A 27,169-nucleotide genomic window follows, 5' to 3' on the forward strand; every position below is an offset into this window, starting at 1 on the left:
GTTTTAAACACAGGCTTAATCCTGGCCAAAGCCTGACAAAAAGCCTGAACGTCTGGAACTTCTGACAGACGTTTGTGCAACAGAATGGACAGAGCTGAGATCTGTCCCTTTAATGAACTAGCAGATAAACCCTTTTCTAAACCTTCTTGTAGAAAAGACAATATCCTAGGAATCCTAACCTTACTCCAAGAGTAACCTTTGGATTCGCACCAATATAGGTATTTATGCCATATCTTATGGTAAATCCTTCTGGTAACAGGCTTCCTAGCCTGTATTAAGGTATCAATAACTGACTCAGAAAACCCACGTTTTGATAAAATCAAGCGTTCAATTTCCAAGCAGTCAGCTTCAGAGAAGTTAGATTTTGATGTTTGAAAGGACCCTGTATCAGAAGGTCCTGTTTCAGAGGTAGAGACCAAGGTGGACAGGATGACATGTCCACCAGGTCTGCATACCAAGTCCTGCGTGGCCATGCAGGTGCTATTAGAATAACTGATGCTCTCTCCTGTTTGATTCTGGCAATCAATCGAGGAAGCATCGGGAAGGGTGGAAACACGTAAGCCATCCTGAAGTCCCAAGGTGCTGTCAGGGCATCTATCAGGACTGCTCCTGGATCCCTGGATCTGGACCCGTAACGAGGAAGCTTGGCGTTCTGTCGAGACGCCATGAGATCTATCTCTGGTTTGCCCCAATGACAAAGTATTTGAGCAAAGACCTCCGGATGAAGTTCCCACTCCCCCGGATGAAAAGTCTGACGACTTAAGAAATCCGCCTCCCAGTTCTCCACTCCCGGGATGTGGATTGCTGACAGGTGGCAAGAGTGAGACTCTGCCCAGCGAATTATCTTTGATACTTCCATCATTGCTAGGGAGCTTCTTGTCCCTCCCTGATGGTTGATGTAAGCTACAGTCGTGATGTTGTTCGACTGAAACCTGATGAACCCCCGAGTTGTCAACTGGGGCCAAGCCAGGAGGGCATTGAGAACTGCTCTCAATTTAGAATGTTTATTGGTAGGAGACTCTCCTCCTGACTCCATTGTCCCTGAGCCTTCAGAGAATTCCAGACGGCACCCCAACCTAGAAGGCTGGCGTCTGTTGTTACAATTGTCCAGTCTGGCCTGCTGAATGGCATCCCCCTGGACAGATGTGGCCGAGAAAGCCACCATAGAAGAGAATTTCTGGTCTCGATCCAGATTCAGAGAAGGGGACAAGTCTGAGTAATCCCCATTCCACTGACTTAGCATGCACAGTTGCAGTGGTCTGAGGTGTAAGCGTGCAAAGGGTACTATGTCCATTGCCGCTACCATTAAGCCGATTACCTCCATGCATTGAGCCACTGACGGGTGTTGAATGGAATGAAGGGTGTGGCAAGCACTTTGAAGTCTTGTTAACCTGTCTTCTGTCAGGTAAATCTTCATTTCTACAGAATCTATAAGAGTCCCCAGGAAGGGAACTCTTGTGAGTGGAACGAGTGAACTTTTCTTTTCGTTCACCTTCCATCCATGTGACCTTAGAAATGCCAGTACTAACTCTGTATGAGACTTGGCAGTTTGAAAGCTTGAAGCTTGTATCAGAATGTCGTCTAGGTACAGAGCTACCGAGATTCCCCGCGGTCTTAGTACCGCCAGAAGAGCACCCAGAACCTTTGTGAAGATTCTTGGAGCTGTAGCCAATCCGAATGGAAGAGCTACAAACTCGTAATGCCTGTCTAGGAAGGCAAACCTTAGGTACCGGTAATGATCTTTGTGAATCGGTATGTGAAGGTAAGCATCCTTTAAATCCACTGTGGTCATGTACTGACCCTTTTGGATCATGGGTAAAATTGTCCGAATAGTCTCCATCTTGAACGATGGAACTCTTAGAAATTTGTTTAGGATTTTTAAGTCCAGGATTGGTCTGAAAGTTCCCTCTTTTTTGGGAACCACAAACAGATTTGAGTAAAACCCTTGTCCCTGTTCCGACCGTGGAACTGGATGGATTACTCCCATTAACAAAAGCTCTTGTACGCAGCGTAGAAACGCCTCTTTCTTTGTTTGGTTTGTTGACAACCTTGACAGATGAAATCTCTCTCTTGGAGGAGAGTATTTGAAGTCCAGAAGGTATCCCTGAGATATTATCTCTAGCGCCCAGGGATCCTGGACATCTCTTGCCCAAGCCTGGGCGAAGAGAGAAAGTCTGCCCCCCACTAGATCCGATCCCGGATCGGGGGCCCTCAATTCATGCTGTTTTAGGGGCAGCAGCAGGTTTCCTGGCCTGCTTGCCCTTGTTCCAAGACTGGTTAGGTCTCCAGCCTTGTCTGTAGCGAGCAACAGATCCTTCCTGTTTTGGAGCAGAGGAAGTTGATGCTGTTCCTGCTTTGAAATTCCGAAAGGAACGAAAATTAGACTGTCTGGCCTTAGGTTTGGCCCTGTCTTGAGGCAGGGCGTGGCCTTTACCTCCTGTAATGTCAGCGATAATTTCTTTCAAACCAGGCCCAAATAAGGTCTGCCCTTTGAAAGGTATATTAAGTAATTTAGACTTAGAAGTAACGTCAGCTGACCAGGATTTTAGCCACAGTGCTCTGCGTGCCTGAATGGCGAATCCTGAATTCTTAGCCGTAAGTTTAGTTAAATGTACTACGGCCTCCGAAATGAATGAATTAGCTAGCTTAAGGACTCTAAGCTTGTCCGTAATGTCATCCAGAGTAGCTGAACTAATGGTCTCTTCCAGCGACTCAAACCAGAATGCCGCCGCAGCCGTGACCGGCGCAATGCATGCAAGGGGTTGCAATATAAAACCTTGTTGAACAAACATTTTCTTAAGGTAACCCTCTAACTTTTTATCCATTGGATCTGAAAAGGCACAGCTATCCTCCACCGGGATAGTGGTACGCTTAGCTAAAGTAGAAACTGCTCCCTCCACCTTAGGGACCGTTTGCCATAAGTCCCGTGTGGTGGTGTCTATTGGAAACATCTTTCTAAATATCGGAGGGGGTGAGAACGGCACACCGGGTCTATCCCACTCCTTAGAATAATTTCAGTAAGTCTCTTAGGTATAGGAAAAACGTCGGTACTCGTTGGTACCGCAAAATATTTATCCAACCTACACATCTTCTCTGGTATTGCAACTGTGTTACAATCATTCAGAGCCGCTAACACCTCCCCTAGTAATACACGGAGGTTCTCCAGCTTAAATTTAAAATTTGAAATATCTGAATCCAATCTGTTTGGATCAGAACCGTCCGCCGCAGACAGAAGCTCTCCGTCCTCATGTTCTGCAAGCTGTGACGCAGTATCTGACATGGCCCTAGTATTATCAGCGCACTCTGTTCTCACCCCAGAGTGATCACGCTTGCCTCTTAATTCTGGTAATTTAGCCAAAACTTCAGTCATAACAGTAGCCATATCTTGTAATGTTATTTGTAATGGCCGCCCAGATGTACTGGGCGCCACAATATCGCGCACCTCCCGAGCGGGAGATGCAGGTACTGACACGTGAGGCGAGTTAGTCGGCATAACTCTCCCCTCGCTGTTTGGTGAAATTTGTTCAATTTGTACAGATTGACTTTTATTTAAAGTAGCATCAATACAGTTAGTACATAAATTTCTATTGGGCTCCACTTTGGCATTAGCACAAATAGCACAGGTATCTTCCTCTGAATCAGACATGTTTAACACACTAGCAAATAAACTTGCAACTTGGAATACTATTCAAGTAAAATACTATGAAAACGTACTGTGCCTATAAGAAGCACAGAAGATTTATGACAGTTGAAAATTAATAAACTGAAAAAGTTATAGCATCAATCTTTGTAAACAACACCACTTTAGCAAAGGTTTGTTCCCATTAGCAAAAGACAACTAACCCTGATAGCAGAAAAAAAATTACAGAATAAACGTTTTTTATCACAGTCAACTACAATCTCACAGCTCTGCTGTGAATGATTACCTCCCTCAAAACAAGTTTTGAAGACTCCTGAGTTCTGTAGAGATGAACCGGATCATGCAGGAAATACAATGAGCTGCTGACTGAATTTTTTGATGCGTAGCAAAAGCGCCAAAAAATGGCCCCTCCCCCTCACACACAACGGTGAGAGAGATCAGAAACTGTCAGAAACTAGATCAAGCAACTGCCAAGTGGAAAAATAGTGCCCAAACATTTTATTCACCCAGTACCTCAGAAAATGAAAACGATCTTACATTCCAGCAAAAACGTTTAACATAAATTAAGAGTTATTAAAAGCCTGTTGCTAGTCCCTGCAAAATAGGCTAAAGTCTTATGTACACAGTGTAATTCCAGTGAAGTACCATTCCCCAGAATACTGAAGTGTAAAATATACATACATGACATTATATCGGTATGGCAGGATTTTCTCATCAATTCCATTGTCAGAAAATAAAAGCTGCTACATACCTCTTTGCAGATTAATCTGCCCGCTGTCCCCTGATCTGAAGTTTACCTCTCCTCAGATGGCCGAGAAACAGCAATATGATCTTAACTACTCCGGCTAAAATCATAGTAAAAACTCTGGTAGATTCTTCTTCAAACTCTACCAGAGAAGGAATAACACACTCCGGTGCTATTATAAAATAACAAACTTTTGATTGAAGGTATAAAACTAAGTATAATCACCATAGTCCTCTCACACTTCCTATCTAGTCGTTGGGTGCAAGAGAATGACTGGGAGTGACGTAGAGGGGAGTATGGTGTTTGTTGTGATATTATAATATATAATGCTCTCTTCCTAGTTTGTGCTCTGACTTGTAAATGTATATAATTGTTGCAAAGAAGCAGGGGCGGGGACAGTGTTGTGAAGTGAGGAACCAGGAAATAAAGTGTGTAGTTAGTTGCTGTATAAATGGACTCTGTGTCAGATATATTTCTCTGCATCCATGGAACTTGGTGAACTTGTGAATGAATCTGTTGATATAGGATGTCGAGACATATAGTCTGCTGGGTTCTCTTTTCCAGATTTGTAAACCACAGTAAAATTATATGGTTGTAGTCTTAAACCCCATCTTTCTATTCTAGCGGGCGGTTTGGATTTTGGATTATTCCAGATCAACTGTAAAGGCTTGTGATCTGTGATCAGTGTGAATGGACAACCATATAAATATAAATGAAAGTATTCACAACTCCAAACTATTGCCAGAGCTTCACGTTCTGTTTGAGAATAACGTTTTTCCACATCATTTAAAGAACGGCTACCATAAGCAATTATATAATGCTTGCTTTTGTCTCTCTGCGCCAGAATAGCACCTAAACCAACAGGGCTAGCATCTACTAAAAGAATAGTTTGCCGTTGAGGGTTAAAATAGGACATTGTCTTGTCACTGGTCAAACTCTGTTTCAGTTGTTGAAAAGCTTGTTGTTCAGTTTCAGTCCAACGCCATGGCACACTTTTCTTTGTTAACTCTCTTAAAGGTGTGGCAATAGTAGAGAAATTAGGGATAAATCGAGAACAGTAATTTACCTTCCCTAGGAAACTTCTGACTTCACTGGCGTCTATTGGAGGATTTGCATTCTGAATTGCTTCCACTTTCTTTGGGTCTGCTGATATGCCTTCAGCTGAAAAAACAAATCCATAAAATTCTAGTTTAGTTTTGTTAAATTCACACTTACTACAATTTAAGGTAAGTCCTTTCTCATGAAGTCGCTCAAAAACTGCTGTGAGATTTTTATCATGGTCCTCTTGAGTAGCTCCAAACACAATGATATCATCGCTGAAGTTTTTAACTCCTGGAATTCCAGATAATGTTTGCTGTATTGCATTTTGAAATACTTCAGCAGCAGAAGAGACACCAAAACTTAGGCGCTTGTATCTCCACAATCCTGTGTGTGTTGAGAATGTAGTTATATATCTACTTGTTGGATCCAATTCCAGTTGATGATAGCCTGATTTTAAATCAAGTTTGGAGAAAACTTTTGCCTGGTTGAGATCATGAATTATATCATCTAATGTTGGGGTAACGTGGCGCTCCCTGATAATGGCAGTGTTGGCTTGCCTCATGTCTATGCAAATTCTTACACTATTTGGGTCTTTGGGTTTTGGCATTGATACTATTGGGGAGACCCATGGAGTTGGCCCCTGCACTCTTTCGATGATTCCTTGTGTTTCAAGGTTCCTGAGTTCAGCATCAACCTTGTGCCTTAGATGAAATGGAATTCTTCTATGTGGTTGTATTACAGGTTTTATATGTGGATTAATATGCAGCTGTACTTGAAAATCTTTCAATTTACCAATGCCATTAAACAAATGGGAATACTGCTGTACTAACCGATCTGCTACAGATCCTGTGTCCTTTCTAGGTGAAATTGCATTCATAAGCTTTATAAGTCCCAAACTGGATGAAGTTTCAAAACTCAGAAGAGAAGAATTTTGACCCTTTACAACATAAAACATAGTTGCTGTTTTGTTGTGTTTAAATGCACATGTGGCTGTAAATTTACCAATGACATTAAGGGGTTTAGTTGATCCATATGCATATATATTTATTTTACTCTGTAATAACTGTGGTTGTGGTTTTAACATGTGAAATGTTTGTTCACCCACTAAATTGACAGCAGATCCTGAATCAATCAATGCAGTGATTTTAGTGTCATTAATGAGTACATCAACTTGTGGCTGAGTTAGGTTACACATGTTGTTTACTACAAATACATATTTGTCATCATTGTTTGAATATTGTCCTTTTTGATCAGGAGATCTGACTAGATTTACTTTCCACTGTTCTGATGTATGTGGCTCAGTATGTGATTGAGGTATTTGATACAGTTTTGTTCTGCATTGCTTTGCAAAGTGATTCAATTTCCCACATGCCCTGCATTGCTTATTCCTTGCAGGACAAGTCCCATTATGTGGATAGAAACCCCCACAGTTCCTGCATAACACACATGAGATCTGTTTTCGATTTACAAACACTACAGGGAGGAGCTATATGCAGCTCTGCTGGGTGAATCCTCTTGCACTTCCTGTTGGGGAGGAGTAATATCCCAGAAGTAATGATGACCCGTGGACTGATCACACTTAACAGAAGAAAAGAAAAGTGTGTGTAAATCTAATTTAATTCCTGGGTAGATGATATGTAAAGTAAGTAATCGTCCACATTAAATATTTGCTGGAGAGCCAGCCATCATACCTTCTTTTTATTAGTGCTGCTGGGCCTGGGACTGAGTCTCCTCAAATTCAATCTTTACTGTATAGTCACCACGGTGAGGGGGTGGAGCTAAACAAGCGTGGTGTGCTAAATTACTGAACTGCCAGAGTGTCCCAGCCACTTCCTCTCCTCAATAACCACCTGACCCTCTGGTCATCCACCGTAACGCTGTGATAACACAGAGACCGGAGGAGGGGTTGATGGAACGTAGTGAACTCAGTGTGAGAACCAGACAAAAAACAGTAATATAATACAGCTCAGGACAGGAGTGGTCTGTCAGGTCTCACACAGTGCACTAACTCAACTCAGTCATGCACTGAAATGCCGCCCGCTGTCAAATACTACTGACAGTCTGCATGACTGATGCCCCAACAAGCCCCTAACACAGAAAGTAAAATTATAAATTTGTTTTTACATTTTTATTAAAAATTAAATATATATGAAAATTTAAAAAAAGTATTTATTCTGCAGCAGCAGTGCCTGCAGTGGGGGAGGGCCCTTTAAGATGCTGGTCAATCCGCCACTGCCTGCGCAGTGATGGAGTATTCAGAGTTAGCCAGGTCTGCAGCTGAGAAATTGTTATCGTACAGCAGGATCAGAGCGGCTGGAAACTCTGCAAGAGAACTGTGAGTGAATCAACACGATCTGATAGTGTAACCGTGTGTTTGGCTAACAAGCTGATGTGTGTTTTCTTGTGCCAAACGTATGTCACAACGTCTTCTGTTTAATTCTGTTAAATATGACTGCACTCTGAGTTTTGTGACTTTGTGTGTGACACGATATATGACATTGTATGTAAGCTGTTATTTATGTATTACTCTTACTGGTTTTGCGATATACTGTGATGTGTTGCATGGGGCATCTGTGTTAAGCAGCTCATGGGATCCGCTGAATTAAGTTATAGTCTCTCACTCTATGCTATATTCTATTCTAGAGAGATAAAACTTTGCAGTGCTGTCCGATCATCTCACATACTGTGCTCTGTAATGACTCTTCTTTAATTGGAGTAGTGCCTTGTTTATCTCTCCGTAGTACCAGAGCTATATTAATTCAATGTAACTGAATGTAACTTGTAGTCATTACAGAGCACAGTATGTGAGATGATCGGACACTAACACTGCAAAGTTTTATCTCTCTAGAATAGAATATAGCATAGAGTGAGAGACTATAACTTAATTCAGCGGATCCCATGAGCTGCTTAACACAGATGCCCCATGCAACACATCACAGTATATCGCAAAACCAGTAAGAGTAATACATAAATAACAGCTTACATACAATGTCATATATCGTGTCACACACAAAGTCACAAAACTCAGAGTGCAGTCATATTTAACAGAATTAAACAGAAGACGTTGTGACATACGTTTGGCACAAGAAAACACACATCAGCTTGTTAGCCAAACACACGGTTACACTATCAGATCGTGTTGATTCACTCACAGTTCTCTTGCAGAGTTTCCAGCCGCTCTGATCCTGCTGTACGATAACAATTTCTCAGCTGCAGACCTGGCTAACTCTGAATACTCCATCACTGCGCAGGTATCTCAGGGCAGAAGGAATTAGAAATAACAATAACCCTCACAGATGTGCACAGCCAGTGTGTTAGGTTAGCCTCTGCCCACCGACTGAGAGAAGCGCATAAGTAGAGTGGAGACAGTCACAGCAGGAGTCAGTGTCTTAGCCTCCGGTGTTGCGCGGCTTGATGTGCTGGCTGCGCTACACCGAGAGGGAAGGTGCGCGGCCGCCCTACCGCGCACCTTAAAGGGAACAGTGCTTTGGACCGTTCTATAACAAATGAATCTTCAACTATACCTACCAACAATGGATGCATGCTAAGTCACCCAGAACTATTCACATGGATTTTCATCCTAGTGGGTCCTTGCGGGTTTCTGATCATGCTCCAGGAGGCATGATTAAATTTAGGTATAGATAAAATACATTTAGAATGCAGAAGACAAAATAGAGGGGGAGTAATGTATCTTAGGCACATGAATTGGATTTGTTCTGATTCAATCCATGTAGATTTGCTGATATTAGACTAAAGAATTATTCATATGTCCCTGCTATCCATGATTGATCGTTTTTTTAAACTATAATTACACTGGATTATGATTTTTAATGAGTTGCGCTCCTGTCACATGATCTTCACTGTGAGCAATACGTGTTGCTGTGGTCAGTAACTATAGGCCAGTGTGTAGTGCCTAGTACATTATTGATGGGCTGTTATGCCTACTTACCTTTGAAACCGGGATCTATTAGCCCGGTATAGCTATTGAGGTATTGTATACCGGTTGCTATGGTAACTTGACTGGGCGACGTGATACCATGTGGTCACGTTACACGACGCAGCAACGTCATGACGTCATTGCGCACATGGCTGATCAACGTACAGGAGCGCCAAGCGATATTGTATATAAGGTTGTGTGTGTTAAGGTATGATAGGTGAGTGGTTGGGCATTAAGTTGTCTAAAACTGTTTTTTGACATTTGACAAAGGTGTTATGTGAACACCGAAACGTTATGTCGTTTTAACCTTTGAATATTAAAAGTTATATTTTATTATGAACAGCGAGTGCCTTTTTTTGCCTTTGGATTTATGGATTTCTATTTAAGTGCACCCTGGCTGCTGTACAGACTGTTTGATGTGCTGATCTGTTTTTGGGATATTATATATATATATATATATATATATATATATATATATATATAGGTATAGGTATATACGAATATATTTATTTACAAATGCATAGAAAATTTTCCCCTGTATGAAAAACATTGATATGTAAAATAATTGTAGTACATTCACAGTAAAACACATTATTACAATTTAATTTAACTGATTTGTCATGTTTTCAGGTATTTGAGTGGAAAGGGCTCCAAAGTATATATGCATATGTATATATGTGAATACATGTGTATATACGTATGTATGTAAATACACATATAAACACATAAATACACATGTATACACATAAATACACATGTATATACATATATACATATGTATAAATACACTTACACATATTTAGACTTGTATACATGATAACCCTTTCCATTCAAATGCCTTGTTATATACCATATGCCTTTGAACCCTTATAACTTTTTTTTAAATATTTATATTAATAATTTTTATTTGATAATGAATATTTTAATGTATTTATGTTGTGTTTGGTGCAACTTTCTATTTAGCCCTAACCCTTTATGCGCGGACTTCACTTGTGCTAACCCGATGAGAAGAAATTTAGTTTGCATTCGTGCAGTCGCGTGTACTTTGAACTAGTAATACGCACACAAGTTAGAGTGGGCGCAATATTCAATATTGTGCACGCACTAACGTTAGCGTGCCACTTGTAATCTAGCCCTTTCATACTTATGTTCCACTACCAGCTAAACAGAATTCAATACATTGAACCCTAGAAGGATCAGTGCTAGTCCTGCACCCTACTTGCACTTATATTATAGACAGGTACCATGCTTAGGTATCTGTATATTATATAAATACATATATATATATTTTTTTATAAATATATATATATTGTCTATTCTTAATGTGCCCCCTAGTGGGGCCGGTACCTGAACTCTGACCCCTGCCGGGTGAAATCATCGCTGTAGCTGTGGCTGTGCAGCATGTGCTTTCCGGAACTCAGGTCTTCACTCTTGCTGTACCCATGAAAGGGGGCAAAGGCATCAGCTCCAGGGTCCGGCCGATGAGGAGCCTGGTGAGAGGGTGGCCCAACAGGGCCATCAGGCGCCATGTGGAAGAGCGGGTTCTGGAAGGACAAGGGGATGCGCAGCTGCTGAGCTGAGAGCCCATCGGTGGTGACCCCCATCTGGCTCAACCTCAGACCTGCTGCAATGCTGGATCCGCTGCCCTGGGAGAGCCTGCCCCCTGGGCGTAGTCCTCCAGAGATGGAGGCCTGGCTGGAGTTTAGGAGGTCCCCCACTGCCTGAAGGTTGGAAACGCTGTTCATTCGGCTGTCCTGCAAGTCTAACATAGACACACTCTTATTCACACTAAGCATCTTCTGATCCGGTTCTGTGATGTCCGAGCTGCTGGTGCAATAGGCGGGCGAGGAGCGGGTGAGGGGACGACGAGAGACAAAGAACATGTCTTTGGAGGACTTATCCTTGGTGGGTGAGGGAAGTCGGGTCATGTCAATGGAGCTGATGAAAGAGAAGTAGAACATGGGTTACTGAACGAACACGAAAGAAGAAAATGGATGTTACTGAGGAAATTAAACAGATTACGCACAAAAATAACGTTTTTTACATACACACACACATATATATATATATATATATATATATATATACAGTTAAGTTGTGCTCACAAGTTTACATACCCTGGCAGAATTTATGATTTCTTGGCCTTTTTTTCAGAGAATATGAATGATAACACAACAACTTTTCTTTCACTCATGGTTAGTGTTTGGCTGAAGCTATTTATTATCAATCAACTGTGTTTACTCTTTTTAAATCATAATGAAAACAGAAACTACCCAAATGACCCTGATCAAGAGTTTATATACCATAGTGATTTTGGCCTGATAACATGCACACAAGTTGACACAAAGGGGTTTGAATGGCTATTAAATGTAACCTTCCTCACCTGTGATCTGTTGCTTGCAATTAGTGTGTGTGTATAAAAGGTCAATGAGTTTCTGGACTCCTGACGGACCCTTGCATCTTTCATCTAGTGCTGCACTGACGATTCTGGATTCTGAGTCATGGGGAAAGCAAACGAATTGTCAAAGGATCTGTGGGAAAAAGTTAGTTGAACTGTATAAAACAGGAAAGGGATATAAAAAGATATCCAAGGAATTGAGAATGCAAATCAGCAGTGTTCAAACTCTAATAAAGAAGTGGAAAATGAGGGGTTCTGTTTGATAACATACTGCATTCATCTTGCCATCAATTCTGACTAAATTTCCTGTGCCTTTGTAGCTCACACATCCCCAAAACATCAGCGATCCACCTCCGTGTTTCACAGTAGGAATGGTTTACCTTTCATTATAGGCCTTGTTGACTCCTCTCCAAAAGTAGCGTTTATGGTTGGGGCCAAAAAGCTCAATTTTGGTCTCATCACTCCAAATGACTTTGTGCCAGAAGGTTTGTAAACGGGATATTTTGTAATGGCTTTCTTCTGGCGACTCGACCATGCAGCCCATCTTTCTTCAAGTGCCTCCTTATTGTGCATCTTGAAACAGCCACACCATATGTCTTGTATTTCACCTGAAGTTATTTGTGGGTTTGTCTTTGCATCCCGAACAATTTTCCTGGCAGTTGTGGCTGAAATTTTAGTTGGTCTACCTGACTGTGGTTTGGTTTCAACAGAAACCCTAATTTTCCACTTCTTTATTAGAGTTTGAACACTGCTAATTTGCATTCTCAATTCCTTGGATATCTTTTTATATCCTGTTTTATATAGTTCAACTACCTTTTCCTGCAGATCCTTTGACAATTCTTTTGCTTTCCCCATGGATGAAAGATGCAATGGTCTGTCAGGAGTCAACTCATTGACCTTTTATACACACACGCTAATTACAAGAAAACAGATCACAGGTGAGGATGGTTACCTTTAATAGCCATTCAAACCCCTTTGTGTCAACTTGTGTGCATGTTATCAGGCCAAAATCACCAGGGTATGTAAACTTTTGATCAGGGTCATTTGGGTAGTTTCTGTTGTCATTATGATAAAAAAAGAGTAAACACAGTTGATTGATAATAAATGGCTTCAGCCAAACACTAACCATGAGTGAAAGAAAAGTTTTTGTGTTATCATTCATATTCTCTGAAAAATGGCCAAGAAATCATAAATTCTGCCAGGGTATGTAAACTTATAAGCACAACTGTATATATATATATATATATATATATATATATATATATATATGTGTGTGTGTGTGTGAGTGAGTTTGTGTATACAGGGGTTGAAAAGTTTACTAGTCAGTGGTTAAAGGTTACTAGCCCAGAGGGAAAAATTTACTAGTCCCTGCAATTTCTCACTCCCTGAAAAACGTACAGCCCTCGGTGCTCACGAGCACTCAGAGGCAACTCCACAGGTTTCAGGGACTCGGGCAGTTAACCCCAGCAAAGCCTGGCTGCAAAGCCCATATGGAAAATTATAAAACACAATTATTAACACAACACATAAAAAGTCTGGCACTCTCTTGCAAGAACACAGATAGATTAAAAGCAAAATGGAAGAGTTAGTTACAGCATTTGGTCAAATTGTGATAGGACCAGGACCACATCAAGGTCTCTTCCTCCCTGGCACTCTAACCTACAGCCACGTAATGCATGCCTTAAACAAACACACTGAGATACAATCTAGGGTGACACAGGTCCTTTGTAATTTCCCTAGACACATACAAAACACGGAAGTGGACTTCACCCTCAAACTGGACTGGGTACACATCCCATGACCCTGCAAAACTCCCAGCCCTGGGTGCTCACCAGCACTCACAGACAGCTACACATCTTTAAGGTACTCAGGCAGTTAGTCTTAAACAAGCCTTGGTGCAAAATCCATAGCAAAAATGACAAAACAAAATTATTAACACAACACATAGACAGTCTGGTACTCAAGCACAAAGCTAGATTAAAAGCAAATATATATTGTGTGTGTATATATATATATATATATATATATATAACCATATATATATATATATATATATATATATATATTTATATATATATACACACACAAGCAGACCTCCCATACAAAAGATTTTACATTATTTTACATTAGATCATTATCCACAGAATGAAGTGTCCCATTATACTACCCCTTAAACACATAGATCACAGTGAGTAAGTGATAAAACGTGACTACTATTTTCATTCTCATTGCCATACATTATTTTCATTGTTTTCAACTTGTTTGACTTGGGCATAGCGAGTTCCAATAATTTAAATGCCAACATTATGTAAAGGCACGTAGAATCGTTTGTATTGTAGCTGGGGGGGAAAAAGCGTAAAAGTCTGTTGGCGTAAAGTGATTCTGGCTTCCATTTTGCTGCCGGTTCAGTTATTTTTATATTAATTTCCAAGCCCTTGGATATTGTATCAGGTGATTGTGTTAACCACATTTATATTTTACTGTGACCTTTTAGTTTTTAGAAGAAATGTGGTGTCTCAGAGTAAGTTTGCATAGACTCTCAAACCCGATGATATAAAAACTTGTCTTACATATGCAACATTTACTGTGATTGACTCAGCTGCAATAGACATGCGACTGTATTTATAAATATTTACTATTGAATTAATATTTGTCAAATTCCTATTCTTTACCATTTTTCTTACTATATTATATAAACGGCTAGAGTACGAGTTCTGCATTAGCTTTAAAAAGCAGCGTTAAGGGGTCCTAACGCTGCTTTTTAACGCCCGCTGGTATTACGAGTATGGCCGGTACAGGTGTACCGCTCACTTTTTTCCCGCAACTTTTCCATACCGCAAATCCCCTTACGTAAATTGCGTATCCTATCTTTTTAATAGGATTTGGCTAACGCTGGTATTACAAGTCTTGGAAGAAGTGAGCGGTACAGCCTCTACCTCCAAGACTCCTACCGCATATAAAAGTCAGTAGTTAAGAGTTTTATGGGCTAACGCCGGAACATAAAGCTCTTAACTACAGTGCTACAAAGTACACTAACACCCATAAACTACCTATGAACCCCTAAACCGAGGCCCCCCCACATTGCAAACACTAAAATAAAATGTTTTAACTCCTAATCTGCCGACCGGACATCGCTGCCACCTACATTATACCTATGAACCCCTAATCTGCTGCCTCTAACATCGCCGACACCTACATTATATTTATTAACCCCTAATCTGCCCCCCAACGTCGCCACCACCTACCTACACTTATTAACCCCTAATCTGCCGACCGGACATCGCCGCCACTATAATAAATGTATTAACCCCTAAACTGCCGCACTCCAGCCTCGCAAACACTATAATAAATTTTATTAACCCCTAATCTGCCGTCCCTAACATCACCGCCACCTACCTACAATTATTAACCCCAAATCTCCCGCCCCCAACGTCGCCGCTACTATAATAAAGTTATTAACCCCTAAACCTAAGTCTAACCCTAACACCCCCTAAATTAAATATAATTTAAATAAATCTAAATAAAATTACTACAATTAAATAAGTTAATCCTATTTAAAACGAAATACTTACCTATAAAATAAACCCTAATATAGCTACAATATAACTAATAGTTACATTGTAGCTATCTTAGGATTTATATTTATTTTATAGGCAACTTTGTATTTATTTTAACTAGGTACAATAGCTATTAAATAGTTAATAACTATTTAATTTAATAGCTACCTAATTTTGTAATTATTTTAACTAGGTAGCTATTAAATAGTTATTAACTATTTAATAACTATTGTACCTAGTTAAAATAAATACAAAGTTGCCTGTAAAATAAATATAAATCCTAAAATAGCTACAATGTAACTATTAGTTATATTGTAGCTATCTTATGGTTTATTTTATAGGTAAGTATTTAGTTTTAAATAGGAATAATTTATTTAATTATAGTAATTTTATTTAGATTTATTAAAAATAGATTTAACTTAGAGGGGTGTTAGGGTTAGACTTAGGTTTAGGGGTTAATAACTTTATTATAGTAGTGGTGACGTTGGGGGCGGCAGATTAGGGGTTAATAATTGTAGGTAGGTGGTGGCGATGTTGGGGGCGGCAGATTAGGGGTTAATAAATATAATATAGGTGTCGGCGATGATTGGGGCAGCAGATTAGGGATTCATAGGGATAATGTAGGTGGCGGCGGTGTCCGGAGCGGCAGATTAGGGGTTAATAGTATAATGCAGGTGGCGACGATGTTGGGGGCGGCAGATTAGGGGTTAATAAGTGTAAGGTTAGGGGTGTTTAGACTCGGGGTTCATGTTAGGGTGTTAGGTGTAGACTTAGAAAGTGTTTCCCCATAGGAAACAATGGGGCTGCGTTAAGAGCTGAACGCTGCTTTTTTGCAGGTGTTAGTTTTTTTTTTAGCCAGCTCAGCCCCGTTGTATCCTATGAGGAAATCGTGCACGAGCACGTTTTTCCAGCTTACCACTAAGCAACGCTGGTATTACAGGTAGAAGTGGAGCTAAATTTTGCTCAACGCTCACTTTTCTGAGGCTAACGCAGCCATTCAGAAAACTCGTAATACCAGCGTTGTTTAAAGTGAGCGCTGGAAAAAAAAGAGCGTTAGCTCCGCAAGTTTTTACCGACAAAACTTGTAATCTAGCCGAAAATTATTTGCTACATTAAAATATGTTTATATATAATTCTACATACATAATTACAAATTCTTTATTACTTTAATATATATTTCAGTATTTAATATATATTGTTTGTGTGTGTGTGTATATGTATATATATATATATATATATATATATATATATATATATATATATATATATAATTTAATATGTGTGTTTTTCTTAGGTTTAAACATTTTTTAAACAATTTATTTCCTGACTAGTTGTAAAAAGCATTTATTCCCTTTATTCCAAGTAAGCCAAGCTGAAAGTCTCTTTGAAAATCATAGACTTAGTCAAGCTGACAATGATTAATGGCTTTCTTGTGAGCAAAAAATAAAATAAAAAAGTTATTATTATGTCCAACAGCTATTTTAGCAATTAATGACCTGATGACAACTTCTTATGACTTCGATTTAAATGTGCCCATGTATCATTCCCTGGTGGTAGATCACATAAGGGTCATTTCTGTTGTTCTAAACTTAGCTTGTTCCTGTGGTCCATAAGATTAACATTTTGGTGAATGGTTGTGAATAAATCTTGCAAGAGTGCAACATTAATAAAAGTGGTAAATGTTGGTTGCCATAATGTGAAAATAGTAGAACGGTAGATAACTGAGATGCTGATGCTTAATGTTAATTAGAACTCCTTTAGTTACCTGATTTTTTTAGTGGCACTTATCATCAAGACAAATGGCACCAAATTTTACGGTATTCAATATCTCAGGTGGGAAGATAGCACACCTAGTATATGGGGCACGGAAGAAGACTTGCCAGGTCACAATCGTATTCCAAAATTTATATAACTTCAAGCCTCCAAGTTTTATAAATTACTGTTATTTTGCAACTGGGCCCATATGTACAAACACCAATGTTTTAGGCCTACAATAGGCCCTTAGTCATGACTAAGTTAAAAACTAAAGGTCATTTCTAAAACTTGAAGGTTGGAAGTTATATGAATTTTGGAAAAAAATATGACGGACAAGGGCCACAAACAAAATTAATTAAAAGGGATAGAAAGGTCAAACTGAAATGTGCATGGGGTCTTTTTAACTTTAAATAGAAGCATTTAACAATATACATCTATTAGCAAAAATGCTCCTAGTAAATGTTATTACTGTTTGTCAGCGACATATGCACATATGCTGCAAGGGCTCATTCACTGGTATTCAAACACCACAATTTCTCATAGGGTCAGCAGTGACTTGTATGACACAAATTAAAGGGAACGTAAACGCTAAATAATGTTCACTTTAGAGTGTCCATTACTTATTTAGGGCCAAATTATATGTGGAGGGCAAAATATCGCTTTCGCTAAAGCAATATGGGCGCTCCACTTTGTAATACCAGCGCACGAAAATGTAACACTTAAGTTTGGGGGCAATTGGGGGACATTAAGGAAATTAACCAGAGGTCTGACTTGTAATGGCTGGTTATTTATCACGCGCCCGCAAACGGCCAAATTTACCCGTTTGCGGGCGCTAATCTAGCGCTCTACTTGAACTCTAGCTCTAATATATGTGCACAGTTTTATTATAATTGCAATATTTCATGAAATAAATATCTTTAAAACAGTCCTCATGAAGTCTCCTCAGACAACCCCCGATGTCACTAGTTTTAGTTTTTTTCTTTACAGAAATCATTGTGTGATATAGCTGATGAGATGGATATTTTCTGCATCATTATTATCTAACTTTGCACTCTCCCTGTATTATTCTGCTCTGGCTTCAAGGAGCAGACATCTAGCACATGCATAATGGAAATAAAATTGCTGAAGCCGACAAATCAAAGAAAAAAGTAGATTACAATGCCTGTTTAATTGCTTGTATCATTGTGTTATATACTTCATTGGAGCAGGAGCGTTATATATACCCCATAGAGCATAATCAGCGTATTTTTAAAAACAATTTAACAGCTGTATGCAGGGTTACTTGTAATATTTGTTTACTGGTTTATTGATTTTAATGATCCGCTCGTTTTGGTCTTGGGGTAAATACACTTTCTCTCTACTGAGGCATTGTGATCGCTGTTTACATTAGTGTCATGAGAGACACGTTTAAAAGCGCATGCTCAGCAGGGGGCAGCCCGAGATATGAAAGCGCAAATGTAAAGGAGATGGGGTGGGCGGTAGACTATGGGACTATTTTTAAGGTATTTTTATCTAGTGATCTTGCAGATATTACTATATATAAGTTTGAAAAGGGATTAAAACAGTTATGCACTAACTTTCTATACAAAACGTTCATTTCTTAACATTTGATGTCCCTTTAAAGGGATAGTCAAGTCAAAATTAAACTTTCATGATTCAGATAGAGCATGCGATTTTAAGCAACGTTCTCTTTTACTTCAATTATCAATTTTTCTTCATTCTCTTGGTATCTTTATTTGAAAAAATGCTTGTGCAATAGTGAAATGCTTGTGCAATGCTCACTGGCAGCCAATCGGCCACTAGCAGGGGGTGTCAATCATCCCGATCATATCACCTAAAAGGTGGCGGAGAAGTTAAGGAGCAGTGGTCTTATAACGCTGGGCGAAGAAAGTAGCATTGGCTGCTTGTTAAATCTACCCCATGGTGTGCAGATGACACTTAAACAATATGTTTTACTTAAAGGGATAGGAAAGTCAAAATTAGACTTGCATGATTCAGATAGAGCATGTCATTTTAAGACACTTTTAAATTTACTTCTATTTTCAAATGTGCTTTGATCTTTTGGTAAAATAATATGTAAAAGTGGGGGGGGGGGGGGTGTTGGGAAAAAAAAAGGCACTGAAAAGTGCCTTTACATAGCAGTTATGGGCTGTGCAATTAATCACGATTATTTATCTGCGATTTTCAAATCGCAAGAGTATGCAACTTTTAACCCCGCCCCCTATGACACCCACTATGACGTACAGAAGGGGGCTCTATATAGGCTAGCCTTCTGCTGCCGAGTAAACCGGGTTAAAATTTAAAAATAAAAAGCAGCACTGAGCATGTTTATGTCAGGTGTTCGTGGAAGGTGATGTCACGTCTTCTGGAGGCCTAATGTTGACGGATATTATAAATGTCCAGTCAGTTAAGATCGCTTCTCGTTCTTTTGCCTATCATTCAGATGATATTAATGATTGATGGCCCTGCTTACCAATAGCACAATGGAATGGGGGGAGCAGGAAGAGGAGGGGGTGGTGCGGTTGCCCTGCGGTAGCAGTACGCACAGGTCGTGATATCAGCATGGCGGAAGATGAGAGTGATCAGGAGTCGGAGAGGCTAGTTGAGGAGCTTGAAGTCATCGTAGAAGAACAATTTGAGGTTTTTGGGCCTAGCAGACTGTGGAGTTGCGAATACTTCCGCCGCTTCTGCAAGGCGAAAGATACCTGAGGCAGAGAGACTGGTTATGGGCAGAGGGAATTGGGGAGTTCACGCTTATTTTTTATTTCTTACTATACTGGAATGTCAAATAAGAAAATTGAGTAGGTACATGACAGGGCTTGTGCTAAAGCCCTATAGAGACAAAGCAAATGTACAAGTCTGGATGCCTGTTTCTAGTCACTGAGCAAGTTACACAGCTCACCTGGGCCTTCCTCACTCCCCGTATACTGGATTACCTGTTTGTGTTACAAGGGCATGGTGAACGAACAAATGTCTGTCTCGCTTAAAAGCACGCAATTAACTCATTAAGATCTAATATATTACTGGCCTTCCTATCTTTCTTTTACTCAGCAAAATACTGAAAATATTTCTTTATTTTTTTTGTTTTGGTAATGGGAAAATGATATATATATATATATATATATATATATATATATATTTATATTTATAAACACATCTATATAAACGTATTACTTGCACGTCAGGTATCTGTTTGCCCTTAAAATATATTATTTAACCCTTTGGCTGCTAAGCCATTTCCCACCTGGGTGCTAAGCTGGTTTTGAGCTTTTTTTATTTTTTACTTTTTTTAAATATATTTATTTTTAACTATTTAACTTTTTTTTCCAGATCCCCAAGACTTATACCGTTTGAAAGGTTAGGCGATTACCTTTCCAACTGTGGAACTTGGGGGGTCAGTAGCTGCTTAGATGCACGAGATAAAGGCTTCTAAGCAGTATGACCCCATCTCCCTATACTTGTCCATTGTCAACTTTAAATATATATATATATATATATATATATAAATATATATAATATAAATATATATAATATAAATATATATAATATAAATATATATAACTTTAAATATAACTATAACAAACTACATTATTCAATTACTCCTTCTCCCTCTCCACCTACACTGTTCATTAGCCCATCTGTCTTAAACTCACCTTACTTTTGTACTCATGAACATTACCTATTCTTAAACACTCTCTCTCCCCCTGCACCTTGTCTCAAAAGCAGTCTCACTACTGCAAATCTGTATCTCATCTCATGTCACTCTCCCTCCTGCTTTTACTTACTGCTGGTGACATCGCCCCTAATCCTGGTCCCCAACAACTGCCTAGCTGTGCACATCCATGTGTACCGTCCCATAGACTCAAAAAACAAAACTCTGACAACCTTACTCACATTCCTCTTGCATCAAAAGCCACTTCCCCTTTCACTTGTGCACTTTGGAAGTCTCGCTCTGTTTGCAACAAACTCACTTCTATACATGACCTCTTTATCTCCCACTCCCTCAACCTTCTGGCCCTAACAGAAACCTGGCTCTCTCCCCTAGACACAGCATCCACTGCTGCTCTGTCACATGGGGGTCTCCATTTCAGCCACACTCCTAGGTCTGGTAATAGACAAGGAGGTGGTGTAGGTATTTTACTTTCCTCTCGTTGAACCTTTCAACAAATCCATCCCATCTCTTCCCTCACATTTTCCTCATTCGAAACCCACATGATTCGCTTATTCTCTCCTCTTTCTATAAGTGTTGCAGTCATATACCGTCCTCCTGGCTCCTCAACTCAATTTCTAGATCACTTGGCTGCCTGGCTACCTTATTTCCTTTCCTCAGACACCCCTTCCCTCATTCTTGGTGACTTCAACATCTCTCCTGACAATCCCACTGCCTCATCTGCAAAACAACTTCTGCAACTCACTTCCTCTTTCGGTTTGTCACAATGGACTGATTCTTCCACTCACACAGACGGTCACTCCCTTGACCTGATCTTTAGCTATCGATGCACCCTCTCAAACTTCACAAACTCCCCCTTTCATCTTTCTGACCACCATCTCCTTACTTGCAACATATCATCCCTCCCTACAACTCTCCCTCCTTCTGCTCCTCACAACAAACTTCACAGAAGCATTATGTCATTAGATCAACAACAGCTTTCTAATTCCATCAAACCTCTCCTCTCATCCTTCTCCTCCTTTTCATGCCCTGACCAATCTATCTGCCACTATAATTCCACCCTTACATCCGTCCTTGACAATCTCGCCCCTCTTACCATAGCTCAGAAATCAAACACTCATCCTCAGCCCTGGCATACTCCTCTGACACGATACCTACGCAGATGTTCCCGTACTGCTGAGCGGCACTGGAGAAAATCTAGGAGTTCAGCTGATTTTCAACGTTACAAATTTACCTTGAACTCCTACTACTCTGCCCTTAATTTCCATAAGCAACACTACTTCTCTACTCTTATCTCTTCAAACCCAAAACGTTTGTTCTCCACTTTCAATACTCTTCTCCGCCCTCCCCCACCTCCTAAAACAACTTCTCTGTCAGCTCAAGATTTTGCCAACCACTTCAATAACAAAATCGACTCCATCAGAAATTAAATCAGCTCAACATAATTCCATTCTCTCACCCCCTCAAATGCTCTCAATCAACCACAACCCACATAACCTTAAACTTAGCTCATTCTCCCCTGTTACTGAGGAAGAAGTCTCAGCACTTATACTGAGCTCTCACCTCACTACCTGTCCCCTTGACCCTATCCCCTCACAGCTACTCCCCTCCCTCTCTGCCACCCTTACCCCTATACTCACACACACTTTCAACCTCTCCCTCAGCACCGGTATATTTCCCTCATCGCTACAACATGCACTGGTCACACCTATCCTCAAAAAACCTTCCCTTGATCCTACCTCCCCATCCAACTACCGCCCTATTTCCCTCATCCCTCTTGCATCAAAGCTTCTCGAAAAACGAGCTTATGCACGCCTATCCCATTTCCTTACAATAAACTCCCTCCTTGACCCATTGCAATCTGGATTTCGTCCCCATCACTCCACAGAGACAGCAATTGTTAAGGTTACCACTGACATACTTACAGCAAAATCAAAAGGCCACTTCTCTCTGCTTATCCTCCTTGATCTGTCCGCAGCCTTTGACACTGTTGACCACCCTCTCTTACTCCAAACCCTCCAATCCTTTGGCATATGTGACACAGCCCTCTCATGGCTCTCTTCCTACCTGTCAAACCGTACCTTTAGCGTAGCCTTCTCTGGGGCCTCCTCTGGCCCGTCACCACTTTCTGTCGGAGTACCGCAAGGCTCTGTCCTCGGTCCCCTTCTCTTCTCAATCTACACATCATCACTAGGTTCCCTAACAAAGTCCCATGGTTTACAATATAATTTGTATGCCGATGACACCCAAATCTACTTCTCTGCACCAGACCTTTCTCCTTCCTTGCTAACCCGTGTCACCAACTGGATGTCCTCTCACTACCTCAAGCTAAATCTCTCCAAAACTGAGCTCCTTATTTTCCCCCCTTCTAAACTCTCCACCCCCAATCTCTCTATAACTGTCGACAACTCCATCATTACCCCTACCCCGCATGCCCAATGTCTCGGGGTCACATTTGACTCAGATCTTTCTTTCACTCCTCACATTCAGTCATTGGCTAAAGCCTGCCGCTTCCACCTTAAAAACATCTCTAAAATTAGACACTTCCTTACACAAGACACAACTAAGATTTTAATCCACTCTCTCATTCTCTCCCGCCTCGATTACTGCAACTCTGTCCTCTCTGGTCTCCCCACCTGCCGCCTAGCTCCTTTACAATCCATAATGAATGCCTCTGCCAGAGTCATCTTCCTTACACGTCGCTTTTCATCTGCTGCACCTCTCTGCCAATCCCTTCACTGGCTTCCTCTTGCCTCTAGGATCAAACACAAAATTCTCATTCTGACATACAAAGCCCTCAACTGCACTGCTCCCCCCTATATCTCAGACCTTGTCTCCAGATACTCTCCCTCCCGTCCCCTTCGCTCTGCTTATGACCTCCTACTCTCCTTCTCTCTTGTCACCTCATCACACTCCCATTTACAGGACTTCTCCAGACTGGCTCCCATTTTGTGGAACTCTCTGCCTCGCTCCACAAGACTCTCTTCTAGTTTTAAAAGCTTCAAGTGCTCCCTAAAGACTCTACTGTTCAGGGATGCATACAACCTACGCTAACCTTTCTTTATACCAGTTCCTCTCCTCCATTGCTATCCCCTGAACCCCCTTAGCATGTAAGCCTAAGAGTCCAGCTGTTTGTTGATCACCTACTCAAGAGCTGACTACAACAGTGCAACTCTTGGCAGGGCCCTCTACCCATTTGATCCCAATAATTGTTTTGTTGTACTCCGCCTTTGTCAATAGCGCTTCGGAATCTGTTGGCGCTCTACAAATAACCGAAAATAATTTAAATAAAGTTGTGCAGTGACGTCATCACATCATTGAGCGTGACATCACTGCGCCAAACGTGAAGTCCCCAGGTGGGAGTCAGTGAGAGCCCCCAGATTGCCCTCAAGGTGGATGAGTGCTACTGACGGCTCTGAGCTCTGTATATATTCTCTGAGCTCTGTATATATTCATATTCATTTAAAACTGCTAGTTCTCATGCCGTGTCTCACAAAAATGCTTCTAATAAAAATTTAAATGCACTCACGCACATTTATGTTTTTACCGTTCTATCCTTCTAAGTTTAAGATCTATAATATTTTGGATAAGTAGGTTGGAATCTTTCTCACCACCCTTGGTTTCATACACAGTTATGGACTTATCAAAGAAGCCAATGTTTAGGATAAAACATAGATTCTTCCTTTATTTAGTCTGTGCTAAACTTCAGGTGCATTGTCTTCCATGTTACTGAAGTCTACTATCGTCCGTTTTCCCCTCTTGCCCCTTTATCTTGGGACAGACCAAGTATAGACTTTAGAAAGCGCCACTTCCTGGAACCATCTCCTTTTTCTTGAGCCTCATTTCAAGCCTTGAAAGCTCAATTCTCCATATCTCTATGAATTCAGTGATATTCCTATTGATCCCATGGTCTTCTCTGATAACATATTTGGTACCAGCAAAATCAGTAACAGTAGAAACAAATACTCAGTCTTCTACCTGAACTAAAAAGGTAAAGGAACAGGATGTTTTGGGTTAGGTCTTTCATAACTACAAAGTAGAAAGGTGCATTCGGGATTTGCATTTGTCCGAAATCTGCTGATTCGTTGAGTCGTTTTGAACAGCAAAATACATTATTGGAGGAAAAATAAATGATTACTTGACAAAATGTATTTGTTCTCTTGTTAATGGTGCCAAAAAAAGGTGCAGAAAGGGGTTTATTTGTAATGATCTACAGGGGGACTTTACCATCCATTGTCCATCGTCTACTGTTCAATCCTTCGATAGTATCACAAATGACGGATGTTAGGGACAGCCAGTTAGGTACTAAGTGCTGAATTTTAGTCATACAGGAGTTATATGTTTTTTAATATTAAAAGATAGGTACTTTTAATTGAATTGTCCGAATCCTATAATGTAAGATTTTTTGTAAATATTGTCTGTAGTAGCTGTTCCCATTGGAAATAACGGTAACAAATCCAAATCAAATATCCTTCCAAACCGAATGGCTGCATTGATGAATTTTGGCCAAACCGATTGTTTAAAAAAATCTGAAATTAATCTTTTGGACTAAACAAATTTTGCGCCTGTGTACATGTCTACTACAAAGAATAGAAATCTGTTTCACATCTAGATAACAATGCAGAACTGGAACACTCAGGACCCAATTTATCAAGGTCTGTCGGACCTGATCCGACAGTGCGGATCAGGTCCGACAGACCTCGCTGAATACGGCGAGCAATACGCTCGCCGTATTCAGCATTGCACCAGCAGCTCACAAGAGCTGCTGGTGCAATGCCGCCCCCTGCAGGGGGTGTCAATCAACCCGATCGTACTCGATTGGGTTGATTTTCGGCGATGTCTGTCTGCCTGCTCAGAGCAGGCGGACAGGTTATGGAGCAGCGGTCTTTGTGACCGCTGCTTCATAACTGCTGTTTCTGGCGAGCCTGCAAGCTCGCAAGAAACACGGGGCATCAAGCTCCTTTCGGAGCTTGATAAATATGCCCCAAAGGGTGTGTATAAGAGAGTTAAAGTACTATTGCTTGCATAGAACCCATTTGCTATGGTTAAACACATAGTTAAAGGGACACGACAGTCCAAACTTTTTATTATTCATAATACAAAGGGCCAGATTACAAGTGGAGCGCTAAATATTTCTTTCTTGAAAGCGATATTAGCACTCCACTGAGTAATACCAGCTCATGCTAATGTGCACTGGTATTACAAGTTGAAAGCAATGCAAACGCGAGCTCGCATTGCTGGGAAGCATTGCACTCACGAGAAAGTGCTTCCATAGGCTCCAATGGGAGCCTCGTTCTCATGTCGTGAGACACGGCATGAGAACTCGCACAGGGTGTAAGTAGCGCAGCAATTTGTAAATATATACAGTATGTATATGCTTATATAAATATATAAGTGTATATACAGATATTAACACATACATATATATGAATATAAACAATTACTGGGAACACACAGTGCCCATAGACGGCAATGTAAAGGCACTTTAAAGCCTAAAAACTGTCTAGTGCAGTAGTTTTTTTTCAGGAGCTGCAATTTACTTAATGTTATAGATATGAACATGATACCTGAGCCAATCAGGGGTGGCATTGGAGCATAGCCACCAATCACCAGTCATATTCAGCTCAGGGCTAGTAGAGCACTGCTGTCCCAGAGCTGACTTTAAAGGGATATGAAACCTAAAAAAAATTCTTTCATGATTCAGACAGAGCATGCAATTTTAAACAACTTTCTAATTGACTTCTATTATCAAATTTGCTTCATTCTCTTGGTATCTTTTGTTGAAAAGTGTTGAAAAGCAGGTAGGTTAGCTCAAGTGCCGGCCCATTTCTGGAGCACTTTATGGCAGCAGTTTTGCAAGAATGTTATCCATTTGCAAGTGCACTAGATGGCAGCACTATTTCCTGTCATGTAGTGCTCCAGATGCCTACCTAGGTATCTCTTCAACACAGAATACTATGGGAATGAAGCAAATTTGATAACAGAAGTAAATTGTAAACTTTTTTTAAATTGTATGTTCTGTGTGAACCACAAAAGAAAATGTTTGGGTTTCATATCCCTTTAATCCCCCCACAAAAGCACAATTATTACTGTTTGGTGCACTATTTTGCGATCTGCCTCACACAATCAATAATGCTCCATGGGGTATTACAAGTTGTTGGTTTTAATGCTTAACCATAGCAGTTAACATGCCTGATACATATATAGTGCATAAAGTAGTAGCACGCTCATTGTGCTTATTTTACAAGTCTTCAGATAAGATTTGCGCTTGCACGCAATACATTCTTATTAACCGCCTTTTAACCCTTAGACGCCGTTAGGCTTTAAAATGCCGTCCTAAAAGCGCTGGGCTTAAACGCCTTTAAGGCGGCATGGAGTGCTGCAGTCCCCCAGGTAACAAAGGTAATAGAATGGACTATACAAACA

General features: G+C 40.4%; 1 protein-coding gene across 1 annotated transcript in view; it reads right to left on the reverse strand.

The window, feature by feature from the left end:
• SYNGAP1 (synaptic Ras GTPase activating protein 1) overlaps positions 1–27,169 on the reverse strand; it is a 620,999-nt gene that overhangs the window by 122,724 nt on the left and 471,106 nt on the right. Inside the window, exon 13 of the mRNA XM_053721876.1 lies at positions 10,723–11,301. Coding sequence (XP_053577851.1) covers positions 10,723–11,301 — 579 coding nt within the window. The remainder of the gene's footprint in view (positions 1–10,722; positions 11,302–27,169) is intronic.

The sequence above is a fragment of the Bombina bombina genome, chromosome 7 (genome assembly GCF_027579735.1).
Source record: "Bombina bombina isolate aBomBom1 chromosome 7, aBomBom1.pri, whole genome shotgun sequence".
Lineage (NCBI taxonomy): Eukaryota > Metazoa > Chordata > Amphibia > Anura > Bombinatoridae > Bombina > Bombina bombina.